The 19,567-nt window shown below is 45.1% G+C and overlaps 2 protein-coding genes across 2 annotated transcripts; one reads left to right on the forward strand and one right to left on the reverse strand.

The window, feature by feature from the left end:
* The first annotated feature begins 281 nt into the window (after positions 1 to 281).
* Positions 282 to 2,484, forward strand: LOC131265976 (sodium-coupled monocarboxylate transporter 1-like). Its single transcript, XM_058268297.1, has 4 exons — positions 282 to 724; positions 793 to 883; positions 944 to 1,353; positions 1,434 to 2,484. The coding sequence occupies exons 1-4, from the start codon at positions 282 to 284 to the stop codon at positions 2,482 to 2,484; spliced, it is 1,995 nt and encodes a 664-aa protein (XP_058124280.1).
* A 3,088-nt stretch (positions 2,485 to 5,572) lies between these two features.
* On the reverse strand, positions 5,573 to 19,112 carry LOC131263588 (protein spaetzle 3). The gene is made up of 6 exons (XM_058265811.1): positions 18,314 to 19,112; positions 11,087 to 11,220; positions 7,983 to 8,107; positions 6,002 to 6,382; positions 5,811 to 5,936; positions 5,573 to 5,729 (listed from the first exon to the last, which is right to left on the reverse strand). Exons 1-6 carry the CDS (start codon positions 19,110 to 19,112, stop codon positions 5,573 to 5,575), a joined length of 1,722 nt encoding a protein of 573 aa, XP_058121794.1.
* Positions 19,113 to 19,567: the final 455 nt, after the last annotated feature.

Consider the following 19,567-nt stretch of genomic DNA (forward strand, 5'->3'; position numbering starts at 1 on the left):
GATATATGACCGTGACGTAGGCAGCGTCTACGGGGTAAATATGTTTTGTATCACTTCCCTGCCGCAGCCGTCGCGTGAGCTGGACTAATCCTGCTCAATCCACCGACAATCCACAGTTCACATATCATCAAACGTCACGCGCTGCTTCAGATAAAAGCGAACAGCTGTGTCCTGTTTATTCAAATAATGCTCACGACACAGTTGCTTCCACAAAATTGTCTGGATCTGGGTCACATTTTTCATTTCCAGAGTACGTTTGAACGAAGGACCTGTTTGTCGTAATGGAAGAGGATACGCTAGTACTGGAGGACAGCAGCGTCGAGAAGGTCACCCTTTCGACCGCCCTGCCCTTGGGGATCGATCCTGTGGCGATCGTCAGTAAACTCGTGACGGAAACCACCAAAATCTTGACAACAACCACCCAGAGCACCTCCACCATGGATCACACCACAACTTCCAGCGTACCTACAACGTCCACAATGGAGACATCCACCTTCACCGTGGGTTCGATACTGGCCGAATCGACCACCGCTGTACCCGTGGTTGAGGGACTCCTATTTTCTTGGTTCGATTATACAATCTTCGCCCTGCTGCTGCTCCTTTCCGCCTTCATTGGGGCGTACTTTGGGTTCGTGTCGAAAATCAAGCAGAACAACACCAAGGAATACCTTCTCGGGGGGAAAACGATGGGCAAATTTCCCGTCTCGGCATCGCTGATTGCAAGGTACCATGTCAACGCTAACGGAACGTTAGGACTAGTTTTATAAATAATGTCTTTTTCTTCTTTTCTAGCCATATTTCGGGCATCACAATGCTGGGTGTTCCTTCGGAGATGTACAGCCATGGGACGCAGTATTGGTTGTTTATTATACCAGCATTTTCGGTAGGCTCTGTTTCTACACGATTGAAAATATTTCAACTAACGAATATTGAAATCCGACAGGTCGCCTACTTGATGAAACAGATCTACCTGCCGGTGTTTTACGATCTGCAGGTGACATCGGCGTTCACCTATCTGGAGCTACGCTTCGATAAATTTGTCCGATCGGCGGCCAGCCTTGTGTACGTAATTCAGTGCATCATCTACATACCGATCGTGATCTACGTACCGGCGTTGGCCTTCAGTCAGGTGACTGGAATCAATCTGCACGTCATCACACCGGTCATCTGCGTCATCTGCATCTTCTACACTACCGTTGGCGGATTGCGCGCGGTCGTCTGGACCGACACACTGCAGTTCGTGCTGATGATCGGAGCCTGCCTGGCCGTTATCGCACTGGGTATCAGCTCCGTCGGTGGGTTCTTCGAGGTATGGCAGGCAGCCGAGCGAGGCAACAGGCTTATCTTCTTCAAGTAAGTAGCAACACTGTCGAAACACCATAGTTCATTCGCGGTATGTTGACACACTTTTGTGGGATTTTTCCACCCACCAGCATGGACCCGAATCCGTTCGTCCGTACGTCGTTCTGGACGGTGTGCTTCGGGCTGACGACGCTTTGGGTGTCAAACCTGGCCGTTAGTCAGGGCTGTGTGCAGCGGTTCCTCGCCGTACCGGACCTGAAGGTGGCCAAGAACTCGCTCATCATCTTCACCGCCGGGTTGATCTTCGTCAAAAGCTGTTCCTGCTTCATCGGTCTGCTGATCTACGCCAAGTATGAGACGTGCGATCCGTTCTCCATACAAAAGATCTCCAAAATTGACCAGATCCTGCCGTACTATATCATGGAAGTGGGTGCAAAGATCCCTGGGCTGCCGGGTCTGTTTGTGTCCGGTATCTTCTCGGCCGCACTGTCGACGATGTCGTCCGTGCTGAACACCCTGGCTGGCACCATCTATGAGGACTTCATCCGCCATCGGATCCCTAACGCCAGCGAAAAAACGGCCAGTAATACGATGAAGATGTTGGTCGTGGTGCTTGGCTTCCTCGTTCTGGGACTTGTGTTTGTCGCCGAGCGCATGGGTCAGGTGATGCACATCGCCATTTCGCTTTCGGGTGTCACATCCGGCACCATGCTGGGTATGTTCACCAGCGGAATGATCTCGAGACGGATGAACACGAAAGGCATCATCAGTGCGTCGGTTGTCTCGATGATACTTACCGGCACGGTTATGATCGGTGCTCAGCTGAATTCTAAGCCTCCGATGTTGCCCCTGCGCACGGATGGCTGCGACGAGTCTCTTATGGCCAACGTCACCACCATCCTAACCGAAGCTACCGCTCCCGATACTGTTCCACTGTTCTTCAAGCTGAGCTTCATGCACTACGCACTGTTAGGTCTGGTTAGCTTCTTTATCGTCGCGTATGTGGTCTCCGAGCTGACCGGAGCGGGAGATATCAACGATGAGCGACTGTTGGCCCCTTTCATGCGTAACCCGAGCAAATTGGAGAAGGAAATGACGCTGCTGAAGCACAACATCAAGTATGACGAGATTGACTTGGCGCTAAAGGAACTCCAGAAACCCGTTGATTTGGAAAAGAAATGAGGCCAGCAATTAGGGCAGTACTGTAAATAATACAACTTATTCAAAATTAGATTTAATCATTTAAAATTAGATGAATAAAATGGATTAATAATAACTTCTTGGCTAGTACGATACTCTGTTATCTTATGCGATTATCTTTTCTTTTTTCTTCTTTTTTTGTTTGTTTAATGTAGACTTGGTTTAGCTTTTCTTGTTCTTGGGAATATCTCAAAACATTTCACAATTATTTAAAAAAACCCTGTTTAGTTAATTACTCGTTACGAACAACATTCAAAGCCAACTATAACTTTATCCCAGGGCTTTAAAAAAGCTGCAGGTCACAAAACTTCTCTCCATGCACTCGTTTATTTGCTCAGTGCTTTGTTTTAAGCAATATGTCAGTGCTTTTACGAGCAAATTTCCCCAAAAGTCTGTCTGCAGTGTGTGGTTGTGTGAGTATAATTTGCCCGGGGAAAATCATTCGGCATCCGGTCTGTCATATTTTTATTCCACTACATGTTACTTCTACTATTTATTTATCTCCGTGTATTCCACCGCACGTCGGAGTTCTTGCCGGAGTTCGCAATCAGCAAAATACCAGGCACTGTTCTATGGGATAGAAAAAACCACCTCCAAACTTTTGGTACACATTTTTCTCGTTAAAGAAAAAAAACATAAGCAGCTACTTATTATTCCCGACGAGCAGCATGTCTTGTTATTCGTCTCCAGTTGGAGAATCTCGTCACCATTATTTTTCCTCGATGCTCCATGTCGTGCCGAAAGTGTTTTCGTTTTCGTTCTGGATCAGCATGGAGCCCGGACGCTGGTAGGCAGCGTCCCATTCGGGTCCTGTGGTGCGACGGCCTTCGCATTGCTCACGTTCGTAAAATTGTACATTCACAGCACATAAGTCATTTTGGCATTTTTCGTCCTTTCGTTTTTCGCATTCCGCATTTTTGCTGCACAGAAAGTAAGTGGAAACAAAATGAAAGGGGCGGCAACGCTGGATCGGGGGTGGCAGAAGGGAAGCAAAATATAAAGTAAGAGAAAACTCGCAACCATCACGAACGCAAAGCGTAAGGAAACTTTCAACCCGTTCGGAGGTGGATGGTTTTTATTTTTTATGTGCCTCATAAGCTCAGCAAAAGGACGAAAGCAATCCTAGTTCATAAATTTACCCCTTTTTGTTGTGAAAAAGTATATGAATGGGTGAACTCTAAAAAGATAAATATTACTTTGAATTTAAAATTAATAATAAAAACTTAGATTTTACATTTACATTTACTTAGAAAAGCTGTCTAAATTTATTCATAACTAATCGATACGTCCTTAAACGATACATTTTTTTTTCTTTCATGTCTACCGTATTTTTTTGTACCCATCTCAAGGTCCATCAACTAGAGAAATTCCAACGACTTCTTTCCAACGACAAAATCGATATTGACGTAACAATAGAAGGAAATCCAATGCCTTGGAAGCTGCTCCGTTGGAATGTTGCAACACTCGCTATTGCGCCATTTTCTACATTTTGAAATTCCCGAGACGCTTAAGCCCACACCCAGACTTTTCCGAATTTTCCTCCGGCACAGTAACGATTTTGCTCCCTTTTCGACCCCAACCTTCGGAGGCTTATTTTGAATTCAAACACGCTCATCATCAAACATCATTCATTTTCGTTGAAGACAACCGGCTTCCACTTCACCGGTAGGTTCCATCCTCCCTCAGCCACCATCATCGTCAACTTCCACGTTCGTCTGACGAGGATCGATGGGTGTTTTCCCTGGCTCCACAAGCGCAACGATGCGTGTACCCCAAGTTTAAAAGGTCCAGTCCTAATCTTAGTGAAGTTTGTAGCGAAAAAAATAAGGTGATATTATTTCCTGGTCGCTATGCCTTCTTCCACGCCCGGCAGCCGCGCAAACCGGGAAAGCATACATCAAGAGACAGTACGGAAAAACATTCAGACACGCAACAAACGATTCCGGGGTCGAAAACAAGTGAGAAACGAAAATTATGCTAAATAAAACGAAAAGAAGAAAAACTCGCCCTGAAAACTGAACATCCGGCAAATGTTGGCTATTCCGGGGGGGGCAGACATTTCATTTCGACTGCAAAATTCCTGCTCGCACCCGAAGAGGACGACCTTTTGGCTTACCTCGCCGCCTCATCCTCCCGATGACAAATGATATTTCTATGTTAATGGGGAAACCCTTGAAAGGGAAAGGAAATTTGGGGTTCAATCGGCAGCGTACCGGAACTCAACTGGAATCGTTCTTTTATTGGGATGTCGATTGATTTAGTTACAACAACAGCAGAAAACGAAAATAAAGGTCATGAATTATCGATCGCATCGTCAACAGAAAGGTTCCAGGGTACAAACATTATTATACTTTCACTTAGATTGTACTTCTTTTGCAAGAATTATAATCTAAGACATTCTATCAATGCGAATAGAATGGGAATATTGTTCTACGAAACTTACTCCAAAACCAACGAATACTGCAACGAAAATCGGTAGTCTTTGACATGTACTTGCAGACAAGACGCTTATGTTGCAACTAATGCGTTTGTCTGGCGAAAAATTAAAGCCGATATCATGATCATGATTACATCTCTTCCATATTAACCGGAAAATCTGAAATCTATGTTTTCCGGGAATGGATTTACATCATCATTTTTGATCGCGACAGCACGAGTAAACATTTAAAAAAGATCATTCAAACTCACCACTATTGCATACACGCAGGCGCGAAAGGTTCAGTGAAATATTTCCAATGGTGGTAGATATTGTTCACATTTTATTGTATCGCTCGAAGGTAAAATAAATGGATAGCTGTCGTACAAATACGGAAAGGAACAGATTCCTGGGGGAAAACAATCAATCAATAGGGAAAATACGACAAAATAAATGTACACGGTGTCTCCTAACTACGCATTAAACGAAGATGGAAAGCGAATATGTGGCGATGGGTGCAAACGTACTGAAATTCTATTCCTTAATCGCGGAGTGGGTAAGATTGGAAAGATTAAAGGGTAGCTTAAGAGTCAACGATATCAATCTCTTCACATCGGGCACGTGGGTGACGGGTTTGGTGAGTTCCTGTTCGCACTAAGGATTACACCGGCAGACGCAGCACGACGGAAACAGGAACCAGTCCATAAAGATACCCTTACAGTCGTTGTCCGGATCGTACGCCAGCAACCGGTGCCATTTGTACTTCTGCTCACAGCCACAGTCGCCGGAGCAGCGGCTCGTCTGTGTTTTCCTGTGTGTGTGAGCCAAATGGAAACATGGTGAGATGCGCGGAATCCTCTCGAATGCGACCATTGTCGAGTCCGATACTTACGAACACACTTCCTGGTGGATCGCCTGCTCGAAGTGCTGCGTGTTGACGATGGCACGCACCTTGCCGGCGGAATTCGTCGCCCAGTATGGCGTCACTATTTCGATCTTCGACTCGCAGGCATCGACTCTGTGAAGAAGTTCAACGAAATCAGCGTCTGGCGATCTTTATCTCCCCATGAAGTGGATTCTCACCGGCCCGTATTGGACTCTCCACTCCCGCTGCCCCCGTTGCCGTTGGCTGGGGCGGCCGTCTGGCGTGCATTGGCCGACCCTGCGCCCCCTCGCCCACCGCCACTCCCCCGAGCACTCGAGTTCTGATTCTGGCGTTTCTTGCGCAACGTGCTGAAGTACGAATCGCCGCCTAGACGAACCGCTCCCCCGGGCTCTCCGTACAGATCCATCAGCTCCGGCAGCAGGGTGAAGTCTTCATCGTCCGGACCACCGCCGCCACCTCCCGTGCTCCTTTTGCGCTTCCTGCCCGGGGACGAGGGAAACCGCGACGTCATCTCGAAGTCACCGTACATTCGCTTCATTAGCGCTTTGTTCTCGTCGATGAACATCTCAATCTTGTCACTGTGGGGGAGAATTGAAACGGCGGACAGGTGAATACACGCTCGCAGACACAATCGACAACAACAATCGGAAACAAACAACGACCGACAAGATAAGGATCAGAGCCAGTCGCGCAGAGCGGGTTCCACGCGGCGAGACATAAAGAAAACGGAAGGTCTTCAGGTCTAACGGCGCGAGAGGATCTCAGCCAGCGCAGATCGACATTAGATAGACACCAGAGACACAAGTGGGTTTCCTTTCTCCCTGTTTCTCTCACACGCTCTTCGCCTTCCCGCGCGCTGGCACGTCGAATGTCACGAACATTCCGAAGCGTCGCGGAGAGGACAATATGGAAGCGTGCGGACGACGGACGCTTGCGTGCCCGACCTTGCCATTCTAATCAACCGAGCTGAACTTCTCCACCCGGGTGGACGCATGATCTTTAAAGCGGGAGAAACTCGCCACCCGGACGGATCGGTCGGCCGCGAAATGGCGGGGAAACAAATCGGGTGGAAAATCATTATGCTGCTCTCTCCCGCCACCATTGGTGGTAGTTTTCGCAATGACATTAGTGGTGGTGGCATTATACCCGTAAGATAAAGCGCCAGCCTGTGGTCGGCGTTGAGCTTGGGCTGACCTCATTTCTAAATGTCACTTATTCATCTCTCATCCGAGCTGCAAGCTCGGTTGGACCACATTTCTGTTTCCTGCGCATTGTTTAGGGGGGCTCGTGCTTAATCGCCTCGCAAACAGGTGGGCAAAGAAGTGCATATTGGAAAAGGTTTTCAGCATCATCATCATGCTGCTCTTTAGGATGAAATGAAATGAAAATTATAGGAAAAAAGCCAAAATAGACTGCTTTGAAAGGGCGCAGAACATCTTTAGATATTGAGGCGTGAATTAGGTTTAACAAAAGCTTATGGTAAAATTCAACAATTTAAACTAATGAATATTGTAAGCTGGAAAAAAAATATTTATCCTACGTTAAAATATAAAATAATATATGTAATTATTATGATATATCTTGAAATGACAACGATTGATATAATGAAAACGTAAGTTTTGATGATCATTTTGTTTTTAGATTAAGATAGCTCAATCGAAACAATTCTCATACTAAGATTTGAATTCGTTCAATTCAAGGAACTGGACAAAAAAATATTTTTATAGTACACTTTACAGTAATAAAACTGATCGGCAATATTTATGTTAATTTTTATATAAATTTAGAGAATTTAACCTTTCAACAATAGTTCTCAAGTCCACAATCTTTTCTATCAATTTCTTAGTAAAAACGTGCACATTGAGCAATTATGCATACACCAACAATGTCAATCGTATGATGTATGTGATGAACAGATTAAAGGAAAATTTTAAAAACATAAAAAAACTAAATTAACAAAGCTTCAATTATTCTCTATCTTCACTCGGTACTATTTGATCCTCACATAATAAATAAATAACAAATAGGCCCTCCTAATGAATTCACCGTGCACCCTGATCTTGATCATGATTGATGAAGTTCAACGCAAGACACATTGCTGCTGCATTGCGCCACGTTTACGAGTGGGGGCCACAAATTTCGTTATGTACGTCACGCAAACACACTCGTGCCACTTACCTAGGATAGGTATTGCCCGCCGTCGGGCAGAACAGTTGATGGTACTTCTTTATGCACGGAACACCTCTGATGACATCTCCATGAATGCTGAGCCCGAGCGCTACGGATAAAGCTGTCCACCATATCTGTAAAAGAAAGAAAAAACGTGAAGAGACGAATGGAAGGAATGCGATTAGGAACAGTTGCTGAAATTGCACACAAAAATTGCGATGAGAAAAGTACTGAAGACACAGTACAGCGCTTGTTGTTGGGAAGGAAAGTTTTTGGAACCGAATGTTTGTGAACGTGTGGGCAATGATCTTACAGTAACGTGTTATTTGTCTCCTTTTCCCCATTACCTTCGGGGGGTGTTGGGACGCGTTTCAGGAGGCCTGACTGAACTTACAATTCGGCCTGTGATTCATCCTATTTCGCGGCCTCCTCCATCGCCAGAGCCTTCTGGCGTGCCAGAGCCATAACACGCGCCTGAACACATCGTAACCAGCTCACGTCCTCCGCCGACTGTCACGACATTTGCCGGTGGAAGTATAAATAACCAATCCACGAAGGAGCAAAAACAAAAGCACAAACCTTCGCGAGCCAACTTCCCGCGTGCCCTCGCAGACAGAACCGGACAACGTCCGTCGTCGGGGGAAGACGTCTGCCGCTCTTTCGTTCGGTTTCGCAACTTCCCGGGAGTCGCCAGAAGGTGCGCGACTCCCGGTCAATCGCTGCGCTCGCCCCGCGGGCAAGCAATTTAGCATTCGGCGATTGTCCGGAAATGTTGTACCCGCTCGGACGGGCCGTTTCGTACCACGGTCTACCCCGCGTCGATCGACGGGCTACGATTTATTTCTGCTTTTATGGCTCCGTCCAACGCCTGCTTCGACCGGTCGTTAGGGCGAACGCAGATCGAACGACAAACGAACGACGATCGCGACATTAGGAAGTGAAACCGATCACGATCGCCCGGGCGACAATCGGTTGGCGAATGCAAACATGCACCCCGGTTGGGCCGCCTGTACAGGAGCAGTCCCAGGACACCGGTAGTCCCAGGTGGCATTATCACGACCTTGCGGCCTGGTGGCGTGTCAACGTCGGGGCGGAATTAATTAATTATCATTTCATAACCCTCCCTGGCTGGCGGGCGCGAGTAACGAAAGGGAAATCAAAAAGGGGCTCAGGCAATCCGCGATTCGTTTTGGCAACCAACGAGCACCTAATGTGCCGCACAAAGCGGGCCATAAACCAACAGGGCAGTGAAGTGAATGTGAAGGCCAACCGAGAGCGCAGCCCAACCTATAACGGTTAGGATTAATTCCTTCAAGAACGAAGCAAACCGTTCTGATTTGTCAAAAGGAAAAAAAACCGAGGCAAGTTTATTACTACACACACACACACACGGTCGATGGTAGCACAGAACAATTGGCTACCAAACCCGTAATGGCCGTCGCAGGGCACCATTAGGGGTGGATCGAACTCGCATTTATTGTTGGTTTTCGGTGTTGGCAAACCGTAAAATATCAACCCAAATCGAATGCAATGGCCCGGTATGGCCCCGAGCGGGCGGAAATGAGGTAGATTGGGCTAAACAACCAAAACACATAAAACTCATTTACCTTCCTTGCTGGCAAGGCATGATTGCCCCCCTCGGGTTGTTACGATCCGGCGTGTTCTAGAGGATCAAGCAACTTTTTTACGCCCAATCAAACCACAAGAGTAAAGGATAAAATAAAAACAATCCAGCTGTGCAACTCGTAACAAAATAACAAAATTTAAAAAAAATAAACCATCCGTTGAACTCTGCACGAGCAGCGCGTTTCGCTGGTTCTTGTTTCAAAAATTTGTCACGTGGGCGTCCTCTAAGAAGCCAAGCCGGTTTGCGCTTCGGTCCTAATTCGATCTCGTGTTCGCTTGCAGCAACCGCCGACCGCTGCTTTGCACGAGCAAGAACGAATTTGATTGATCTCTCTGATTGGGTGAGGGAAACCGGGGGGAAAGATAGGATGGGGAATCGATCGTGGAAGCCTTTTTCGTCACACACCTCCGGAACGGTGATTTGCATAAAAAATAACCATCTTTTAATCTATCGCATCGCGCATCGGGTGACAATCCCACTGAGGTTTTGATTTTTCGAATTCAATTTCGTTTGGCTGACGATTTGGTGCTGCTCAAACAAAGAGTAACACTTCTCCGTTCCATTCCTTCACCAATAATGGCCCGTAATGGTACGATGGGTTTTATAAATCATCAAATAGCAACGTCAAACAAGAAGAATTAAAAGTTCACCACGAATCGAAATTGACAAATTTCCCTCGGCCATAAGAAAAAAGTTAACCAAGGTTATGAATGGAGTAAATTTTATTGTAAAGTCAAATCTTCTAAGTACTTTCAAAAAATATTCCGACGGCCACTAAGCCGGCCTTACGGTTCTAGGACGAAACTATAGCCATAGCCGACAAAACCAGTCGTGTAAGGATGTTTTTCAGTTGTTGTGAAGCATTCAAGACCAAATGCTACTCTTTATGATTCTTTCTGATAAAGTTGCTTAATTCCGGAAGGGACTGGAGACTATACACTTCTCCATACGCCGGAAGTCTTGACAGGAAGAACAGCGACCCTCTCGCCTTCTCAATGGTTTTCAGCCATGATATGGCATTCTATGGGAGTTAAGAGTCCCTAAACATTTTAAATATATTGTAACAAGCTTCCAAAACAACATAAAGTAAAATCGGGTTTTTTCCCACTTGTCGCCGTCTGACTTTAAACAATCTTTGGCCACGTAGTCCGCGATAAAGCTGGATGTTTTAACATACAAACAAACGTAGATGGTTTAATGTTTTCGCCACGACGGATTCAATCTAAATGATACAGGTGTCAAACTTGTTCTGATGATTTAAAAGAAATGCTACTCTTTATTTGGTTTTCAACAGAAAGTTGCAAGGGTTTTCCGTTTTTGCATGGAAAATCGTTAAAATTTGTCTTTTTATTTTTAATGGAAACCAGATTATGTTTATTTATCTGTTCAAATAAACCATTACTGGATAGACGATTCCGCGGCTCAATTTATTACAACAATTTTCAAACGGATTGATTTTTCATTAAACCTTGCGAAAATTACTTACCGGTATTTGGATGAAAGTTCCATTACTGACTTGAGGATACGCGAATAATGGCACGACAGGAACTGTTCCATTCCTTACAAATATGGGCCCCTGGATCGGTGTGACCGTTGGCATACGAGAGTTTTTCCGATTGTCTGCGAAAAAAGAGACGACGAAATGAGGAATTAAAATATACTGTTCGTTAGGTAAGCGTAACGTGCAGCATCGTTTAACATTCTTTTGATGCCAAATTGTTAGTTCAGAAAGTTTTCCCTTCGTGCCCTAGTGAAAAATCCACGCCGCACGAGACGAACTCATCCGTTCAAGTCGTGTAAAACATATTAATGTGGGTAGATAAATTTCAACGAAAAATGATAACATCGCTGATGGAGCGATTACAACAGGCTCATCTTTGGAACGCCGACACGCCAGAATCGAGATTGCATAAATGTCGACGGGCCGCCGGGAACACACGGCTTGGAGGAAGATCGGTCTGGAATTGTACATTCACACGGAATTTACCGTCGGCCGGTACATGCGGTTACATGGGGTGCCGTCGATTGTGCTCTTCTAGGAAAATCGAGTCAGGCTCTCCCACGCTTTCCGCGGCTGCTGTTGGCTTTTCACGAGATCAACAGACGCCGCCCGCAGGTTGGGTAAGCATTCGGAGCATTCACAAAATCGTGTTAATTGAATAAACCGTTTGTCAGTGCACCTGTCGAGCCCTTTGGCTTGGAACTATTTTAATAGGGCACATATTTTGTTGATTTGTTAAGGTATAATCACGCGATGAGCATGTGTGAAACCTTTCTCACTGAAGTAAAATAGAAAAAACAACTTTTTAATGCTCCCGGAACCCCACTTTGTATTGAATCATGGATTTACTGTTAAACGGAGGATGCTAATTCCCGATCGCGATCCCAAAATGCAGCACAACAATAAAATTAACATGGTGCAAAATGCCATAACTTCGGCAGACTCGGGTTTCACTGCACGATGTGACCAAATCCACGAAACGAGGAAAAATACAAGATTGGAAGATCAAAAAAAAAAACATTCAAAAAATGGTACAACATACTTCGCGTCTCCCACCACCTTTGCCGGTCGCCTGAGTCGATAACGAACTAACGAACCGAAATCCCATCGGAGAACGGCGTGAATATAGGAACGGATCTAAATGTTTTGCCCGGAGGCAAGAGCCTTACGCCGAGACCTTTTGCACCGAGACGCGGCGGGACCGACGTTTTAGTAGCGGGTTCCGGCACGGTGTTCGGTGCCATGGCTGGCCATGGAGTTGCATGACCGCGGCCGTGCATTGCCGCCGGCGAAAGTCAAGGTTAACAACGTTGACCCTGTGGGTCCGCGACGCACCTACGCAATCTCCGGCCGACGGGGCTTGCCGGAGCCGAAACAGTTGGAATGATTCACCAGAACCCGATCGGTGCTTTACCGGAGCGAAGGAGCAGAAGGTAGAAATCGAACGTCCACACGCGTTGATGCAGTTCCGAAATGGATTGGAAAGTACATTCCTCAAGCGTTAGTTGTGCGTAGCAGAAATGTGTTCTGTATGGATTAGTAATCACTCTAATAAGCATGATGGAGTATATTGGCTTCCTTGTTGGCTCGAACAATTTACGCAGGGATAAACCCAGAAGTCATGCCAGAAGATTTCCCTATTATGACTCAATTTGTTAATCGATAAAATATAAAATAAATGCTATCTTTTGATAGAATCATGAATCTGTTTGGTAGAATTTAAAAGGGTCCTTACGAAGAATATCAACGTCATAATTATATTCTAGGTTTTCAAAAAAATATTTAATAAAATCAACCAAAAATGTAAGTACAAAAATACACAGTAAGTAAGGTAAGTTCTCACATAACCGATATTAACTGCTTTGAGCAATTTTTAGTTTATGAGTTTAAATGTCTAAATTTTAAATTGATTTTTCTAACCTGGTTTTTATGCTTGCATTGGTTTTGTTAGCATATACTCAATTCTTGTTGAAGTATTGCTAGAAATCCCACGAAGAAAATTCTAGCACTCGAACCTCAACACAAAGTCGCTAGATTGGGTACTAATACAAAGCATATGATATACATGAGTACAGTATGAGTGGAAAACGTAAGTTGCCAGTTGCTTCTGATTTTAAACTCTAAATTTAGTTTAGGTAAAAATACTAGTAAAAAGTACGCATTAAACGCTCATAAATAGCTGTGTTTTTTAAGAATCCTATAGTTCATATAAGCCCAGAAAAGAAACAAAAATTAGGTCATCATTTTGGAATACAGGATCGCTATGGAAAAACATTTGACAAAATTAATTAAAAAAATTAAAATTAACAAGTTAATCTGTAAATGAATCTTCGATTTTTTTTAAATTCATTTCAACAAATAGTATTACTAACTCTAGCTTGCATTGCGTTTTTTCGAGTTTAGAGCCTTTTATATTTTTATTATCTAAATAACATTTATCAAAATTACCAAAATTAATCCTCACAACACCAATATAAATACTCTAAACTCTTCCTCCAACGCCGTGTTTCACCGCTTTCCACTTCACCGTTGTGGTATGATAATATTTTCCTAACTTGCAACCTTGTCGCCCAGTTCCGATTCGCGCCCATTCAAATATTCCGCCTTCACCACCCCGGTGCAGGTGTGAATTGGCTGACAAATCGGTGTTCAGAGGTTTCGCGCGACAACGCGACATAACCGGATCAGTAAACTAGTGCACTGGCAGCTTGCACCGGGCCGCTAATTGCCTAGATTGCTCGAGTAAACGACTACCATATAATACGTGGCATGGTGTGGTAGCGCCGTGCTGTCGTACAAACGCGAAGGGAGTGTGTCTATTTCTTACATGCCGTGTTTTGCATCGAACTAAAAGAAAAAGAAAGACGAAAATAAAGTGTATACGAGCGGGAGGCTGCAGACAAGGGAACGGAAACATCAGTTTCAGCCTTGTTGCATCATAAACAGCCCAAATAGCATCTGCTTTCTGCCTTTTTTAAAACCCTGTATTGACGCATCGACGAAGAATGGATGTGTTAATAATGGTTTAGTATGGTTTAGCACGGTTCGACTTTCCACCGGTATAATTATTTAGCAAAGCACCAACAAAATGCCTTACTCCGCAAAACTGAAAAACAGTGCCATAAATGATGATAAATGGCGTGAAAAAATACAAAACAGAGCGCTTAGAGGGGTTCCTTAAAGAAAACAGAATTTAAAAAATACTAACAACTAAAATCTACTAAAAGATATTTACTAAATTTTGATATTAAAACAAATCTCACTAAGGTTAACTCTAACTACTCCACTCGAACGTTTTGAGACGATACAAGCTATCAAACATACTTAAACTAAACAACCCCGTCATGGCTGTGACAACTTTTTCAACACAAAACCAAAGTGATATAACTACCACAGACAAAATGGCGTTCTCGTAGGCAGAAAAACAAGCACAATTAATGAGACAGACAAGACAAGAAAAAAGCAACAAAACAAATAATACGTTAACCAGTAGCACATAGCGGCACCCGGGGGAGGGTGCCCGGGTCGGGTTTTGGTAGGTGAGATATCTCAAATACGTAAAATTACCGTGTTTCACCTCAGCCGTGAGATATTAAGCCGCTGTTGCGCCTTGCGTACGGCAGGGCAATTATTAGCTTAACGCCACGGCACGCCGTAACGTTCTCATGCGACTCCAACACGTGTCCGAGACGCAACGAGCGATGCGAGGCGTACGTTGTGCCTGGTGCCATCTCCCCGCGAACAGAAAAAAAAACACGACCCGCACACAAACACACTTTCGGCGGACGGAGTGGATCTACTAACATACTGACTGACTGACTGACTGACTGGCTCGCTGATGACTGACATTGACGAGAAATTGCCCATTGACGGCGTGAAGATGAGAGTTTTGTTTGAGAATCATTTTCCTCTTCACTCCTCGGAAACTTCCCGCTGGCTAATGAACGGGCGAACAGTTGTGGGCAGTGCCATGATGGCAAAGACCTTTCGAAATGATAAAAATGAAATGGAAGCTAGAATAGCGATTTCTAACCACCAACAGTTCGTTTGAAAATTACTACCCTCTTCCAGATGCGTACGGAAGACGCTGCAAACGCTACGTATATCTCGATTCCAGCGCCCCGGGTGTGTGATATCCAAGCCCTCCAGTAATTATCTCATCTCGCCGTACGTACACTCCCGTAACCTTCCATGCTGTTGGTGGGCGTCCTACGGCACACCACCACCTACGAACGGTCACTGTTTGCCTGTTCGCGGGCTCAGGCACGTGCACTCGAGCAAACGGCAACCGGACAACATCCGGCCGGAAGTGAGTGGATGCTGCTGCTGATGATGCGAAACCGACGTCACTTTGCCGGAGCGAGATTCTCACAGGATACAATGAATGCCGTTCTTTGATTTAATTAACACAACACCGTTTATTGTACACCCGTGCGCAGCTTCCGTTTCTGGGCGTTATGAACACACTTACGCATTTCGTCATGTAACGCCTTCAAGGGTGTAAAAAGATACTATAAAAATGAGCCATAAAAATCGAAGGGAACTGCAGACGAACTAAACTATTCTCCATAGTAAGAAGCTTGTGCGGGAACGTTTGTTTGAACTAAGACAATCAAACTGGATGGCAGATCTGACGTTGATGTAAGAAATCTTGTATGCGCCGTTCCTTATGACCCCATTTCAGCAATGTGTTACTCCACATTTTCCATTGCCGTACATCATGTTCAGCATCACGTCAAAAAGTCATGTCCAACCATTAACACTCAACATCTCCATAGCCGCATGGTGCGGTAGCGATAAAACATCATGCAAGGCTGACGATTAACATTCGCCAGCGCATAAGAAGAGCAAAGCTCTCAGATGCCACCTGAAAGACCTCGACACCGGAGAGCGCGTCCACTCGGACCGACCAATAAATCAATTACTCGTTCGGATCCGAAAGGTCCAAGGGACGAGCGCTGCATACTCTGCGCTGCATGCGCGTGGGAACCGTGCACGATGCGGTGCATCTTGCCATCCACGAACCCATCGGAGGTGAAGAGTTTTCAACCGACCGATGGTGGTTTCTTGCGGGAAACATCGTAAAAGGTAATCAACGATCAGCTCAGCTGGCCAAGCGTGAGATGCCTGATTGATTTCTGTCCGCTTACGATTCAAACCCTAATGGACCATACCGGAGGACACCAGGAGGTCTTCAGATAGCCCGCTGCAGTCAAACACATTTACCTTTGCCTAAGTTTAGTCAAGTGGTAAATGGTTATGTTTGCATAGTTCTTTGGCATACTATTAGTGCTGCCACATCTCAAGCTAGCAATTGGCTTATTCTGGCATAAGCCGAACGCATTACCTCAAGGTCATATGGTTGGATTGTCCTTTTCTTGGAACCCTGTGAAAAGTAACCTCTCAAAGCGATTCCAGTATCTGACGCAAAACTTCAATGAACAGATTCAGTAGAGCAGGGGTCGACAAAGTCCGGCCCTCGTACCAAATCTGTACGTGTTTAGTACTTCATGCTGATTTTCTTTTGTACTTATTGTTCGACTTTTCCTATCGTATTTGTATTATTGGGGGTGCCCATGGCGCAGCGGTAGCGCGAGGAAACACCACACCACAGGTGTGAACGATACGCCCTACCGAGTATTAAGAACGCTCTTTTACTTGTTTGAAACGTTTTAAAAAACGCGGTACTTTATTGGCGTATGATCACTTAGTAGAAAAGACCGCTTTCGTTGGCGCGCTTACTTTTATACTCTTCTGTATCGCGATGGCCGTTTCGCGATGGCCGGTTTATTTTCAAAATGCCTATCGGGGCCATCATGCGCGCACCTTGATCGGGCGAAATTTCGCCCAACCAAGGTTCTTAGTATTCTCTTAATTGGGCTCGCTTACTCTACAAACCCTGCCTGTCACTATCTGTTGTTGTTTACTAATAACACTACCGCGTGGATTCCTATCTAGTTTTAGTTACAGAGTTGTCGGCCAGTGTTACTTTGTAACAACAGGTGTGGGATCGAATCTCGAGTCTGGCACCCTCCGGTATTACGAACGGCTGACCACCGATCTATAATATACCGTCTTTCGGTCACACAAACTCTCTTCGGAGAGAGGCCTTGTCCCACTAGGGGATGTCGTGCCACATTAAAAAAAAAAAAAAAATTTTCTATTATTGATCGTTCTTAAATTTCCTACCGTCGCGAGTCTAGTCAAAAATTCAGCGTCAATAACTCGTTTACTTTGCATCCAAAATAACTATTTTCAAGGAATACAATTTTTATATTCATTTCGAAGCAAACTAAGGCTCTCTAAGACTAAGGGAAATATTGAAGCTGAGTTGGTTTAGTTACTCAGAGAGTACGCGAGTAAAACTAAGCCATTTTAAAATAATTTGTAGACAGGACTCATTTTAACTTTACTGTACTATTTAGAAATTGGATACTATATTCAAAAGGGCTTAGTATTACTTTGAAAACATTAAATCCTCGTTTAACACGTTGACTGCCATGGCTATCATTTTTGATAGCCACTTGTCATTAGTTCTAAAAAGTTTATGCCCCATAAATAAATTAAATTGCAACATAAAATGTTTAGAAATATTTAATATCAATCCTTTGAGAAGCTAAGTTTTTGCTTAGCCTTCAAAAACAGTTAGTTTGATAAATGTTATAAACAAATTTTATTAAAAAATATTGTACTACAAAAGAGTGCTAAAAACGCTTGGCAGTCAACGTGTTAAGGTATCCGCTCGGCGTTTTCGGAATTTCTTTAATCATTTGGCCCTTTTCGGGAAACGTGTGCCGACCGCTCCAGAAGAGCCCAGATTTACAATCATGTTATGTTCTCGAATACTACTATTGAAAGCCTGTTTGCATGTAGGAAGTATCGAATATTTGACCATAAATCGTTTGATATGATATAGTTGTTTACTTCTCACTATTTTGACGAATTGCCTCCATCTATAACCAACTGGGAATAATCAAAAGGTTTTTGGATGTCTGAAAGGGGTCTAAATACAGAACTTTTTGGCCAGCATGGATGTTCCATGTCAATCTACCTCCGTGTTCGAACTTGTTATAATTTAATGAACTGCTTTCTATAATTGAGTTGAGATATTAATAAAATTGATAAACATCAATACACCTTTTTGTTTTCCCAAAACTACTCAGCAAAACAAAAGGAAGCAAATCGATGCTCCACAAGAACAGCGTGACTCACCTGAGATCCCACCGCCTACCGTAGCGACCACCTCCTCCGGGTCATCGTAGTACTCATCGTCGTCGTCGTCGTAGTCCAGCACCGGATGTATCTGCGTGTGGGTACCGACCGCGCCGACGTTGGCGTACGACGGAGGTCTCTGCGGGTAGCTCGGTGCTGCTCCCTGGCTCGGAGACCGGGGGGCCGGCCCCGGTTGCCCGCCCGGCTGAGTATTGCTGCGGTAGCTGGTTCCCTGCTGCGGGTTCGCCGCCTGCTCGAAGGCTCGCCCGGGCTGCGTTGCGTAACTGCCGGAAGAGTACTCGTAGTACGCGGGCTGCTGGGGTTGCTGGGGTTGCTGGGGCTGCTGGGGCTGCTGGGGTTGTTGGGGTGGTTTCGAGCTCGGGGAACCCGCACCACCGGCACCATCCGAGTAGGAACCCTCGCCGTACGTTCGTCCCGCCGAAGGGGGCTGCTGAACCTGCGGCGGTTGTGGTGGTGCCTGCGGATAGCTGGCACTCGGTGGGATGTAAGGCGACGGCGGAGGCAAGTAGTTATTCCGGGGCGTCTGCCTGTACTGTATCGAGTGTTGCTGTTGGTGCTGTGGAGTCTGCTGCTGCTGCTGAGGAGACTGCTTCGCCTGGCGCTGGGGCGGGGCGTACGGTGCGTTCTTGTAGAAATCCTGATCATCCTCCTGGTGTCCGGCAGGTCCGTACAGCAGATTGTTCACAGCCGACGCATGCTGATTCTGCAGGGGAGTCGCGGAAGCCCACGACGGTGCCTGAATACTGCCAAACGGCAGTGTATAGTTCACCAGGGCCATACTTAATTACTTTTAAATGGTACACTTTCCGAGCTTTATTTCTTCCACCAGAAACACTCTATCATTTAAAACACACTCGATAACGTACTAGCAAGGCTTGCGAACCACTGACACTGCACTAGAACAATTGCCATTCTAAGCGCATCACTTGGGGTCGTTGGTTATCTCGATTCACTACAAATAGGCAATGATTTGAACATACATTCACGTAAACACTCACGAACAGTTGATTGAGCAAAACACCGCTAGTTTTTCCTACAAAAAACAAACTTGTATGAAGATGAACTGACAGCAGGTGCATAACAGAGTATTAGCCTAAATTAAGACCCACACAGCCGCCGTTTATAAACCGCTGTATGGAAGCTAATGATGTAACGCTGAGGTTGCGCTGGTCAGGGGAAGATTATTTATCAGCTTAAATTTTAAACGATTATCATCACTTCTGCTCAGAATAC

This window comes from Anopheles coustani, chromosome 2, assembly GCF_943734705.1.
Source record: "Anopheles coustani chromosome 2, idAnoCousDA_361_x.2, whole genome shotgun sequence".
NCBI classification, from domain to species: Eukaryota; Metazoa; Arthropoda; class Insecta; order Diptera; family Culicidae; genus Anopheles; species Anopheles coustani.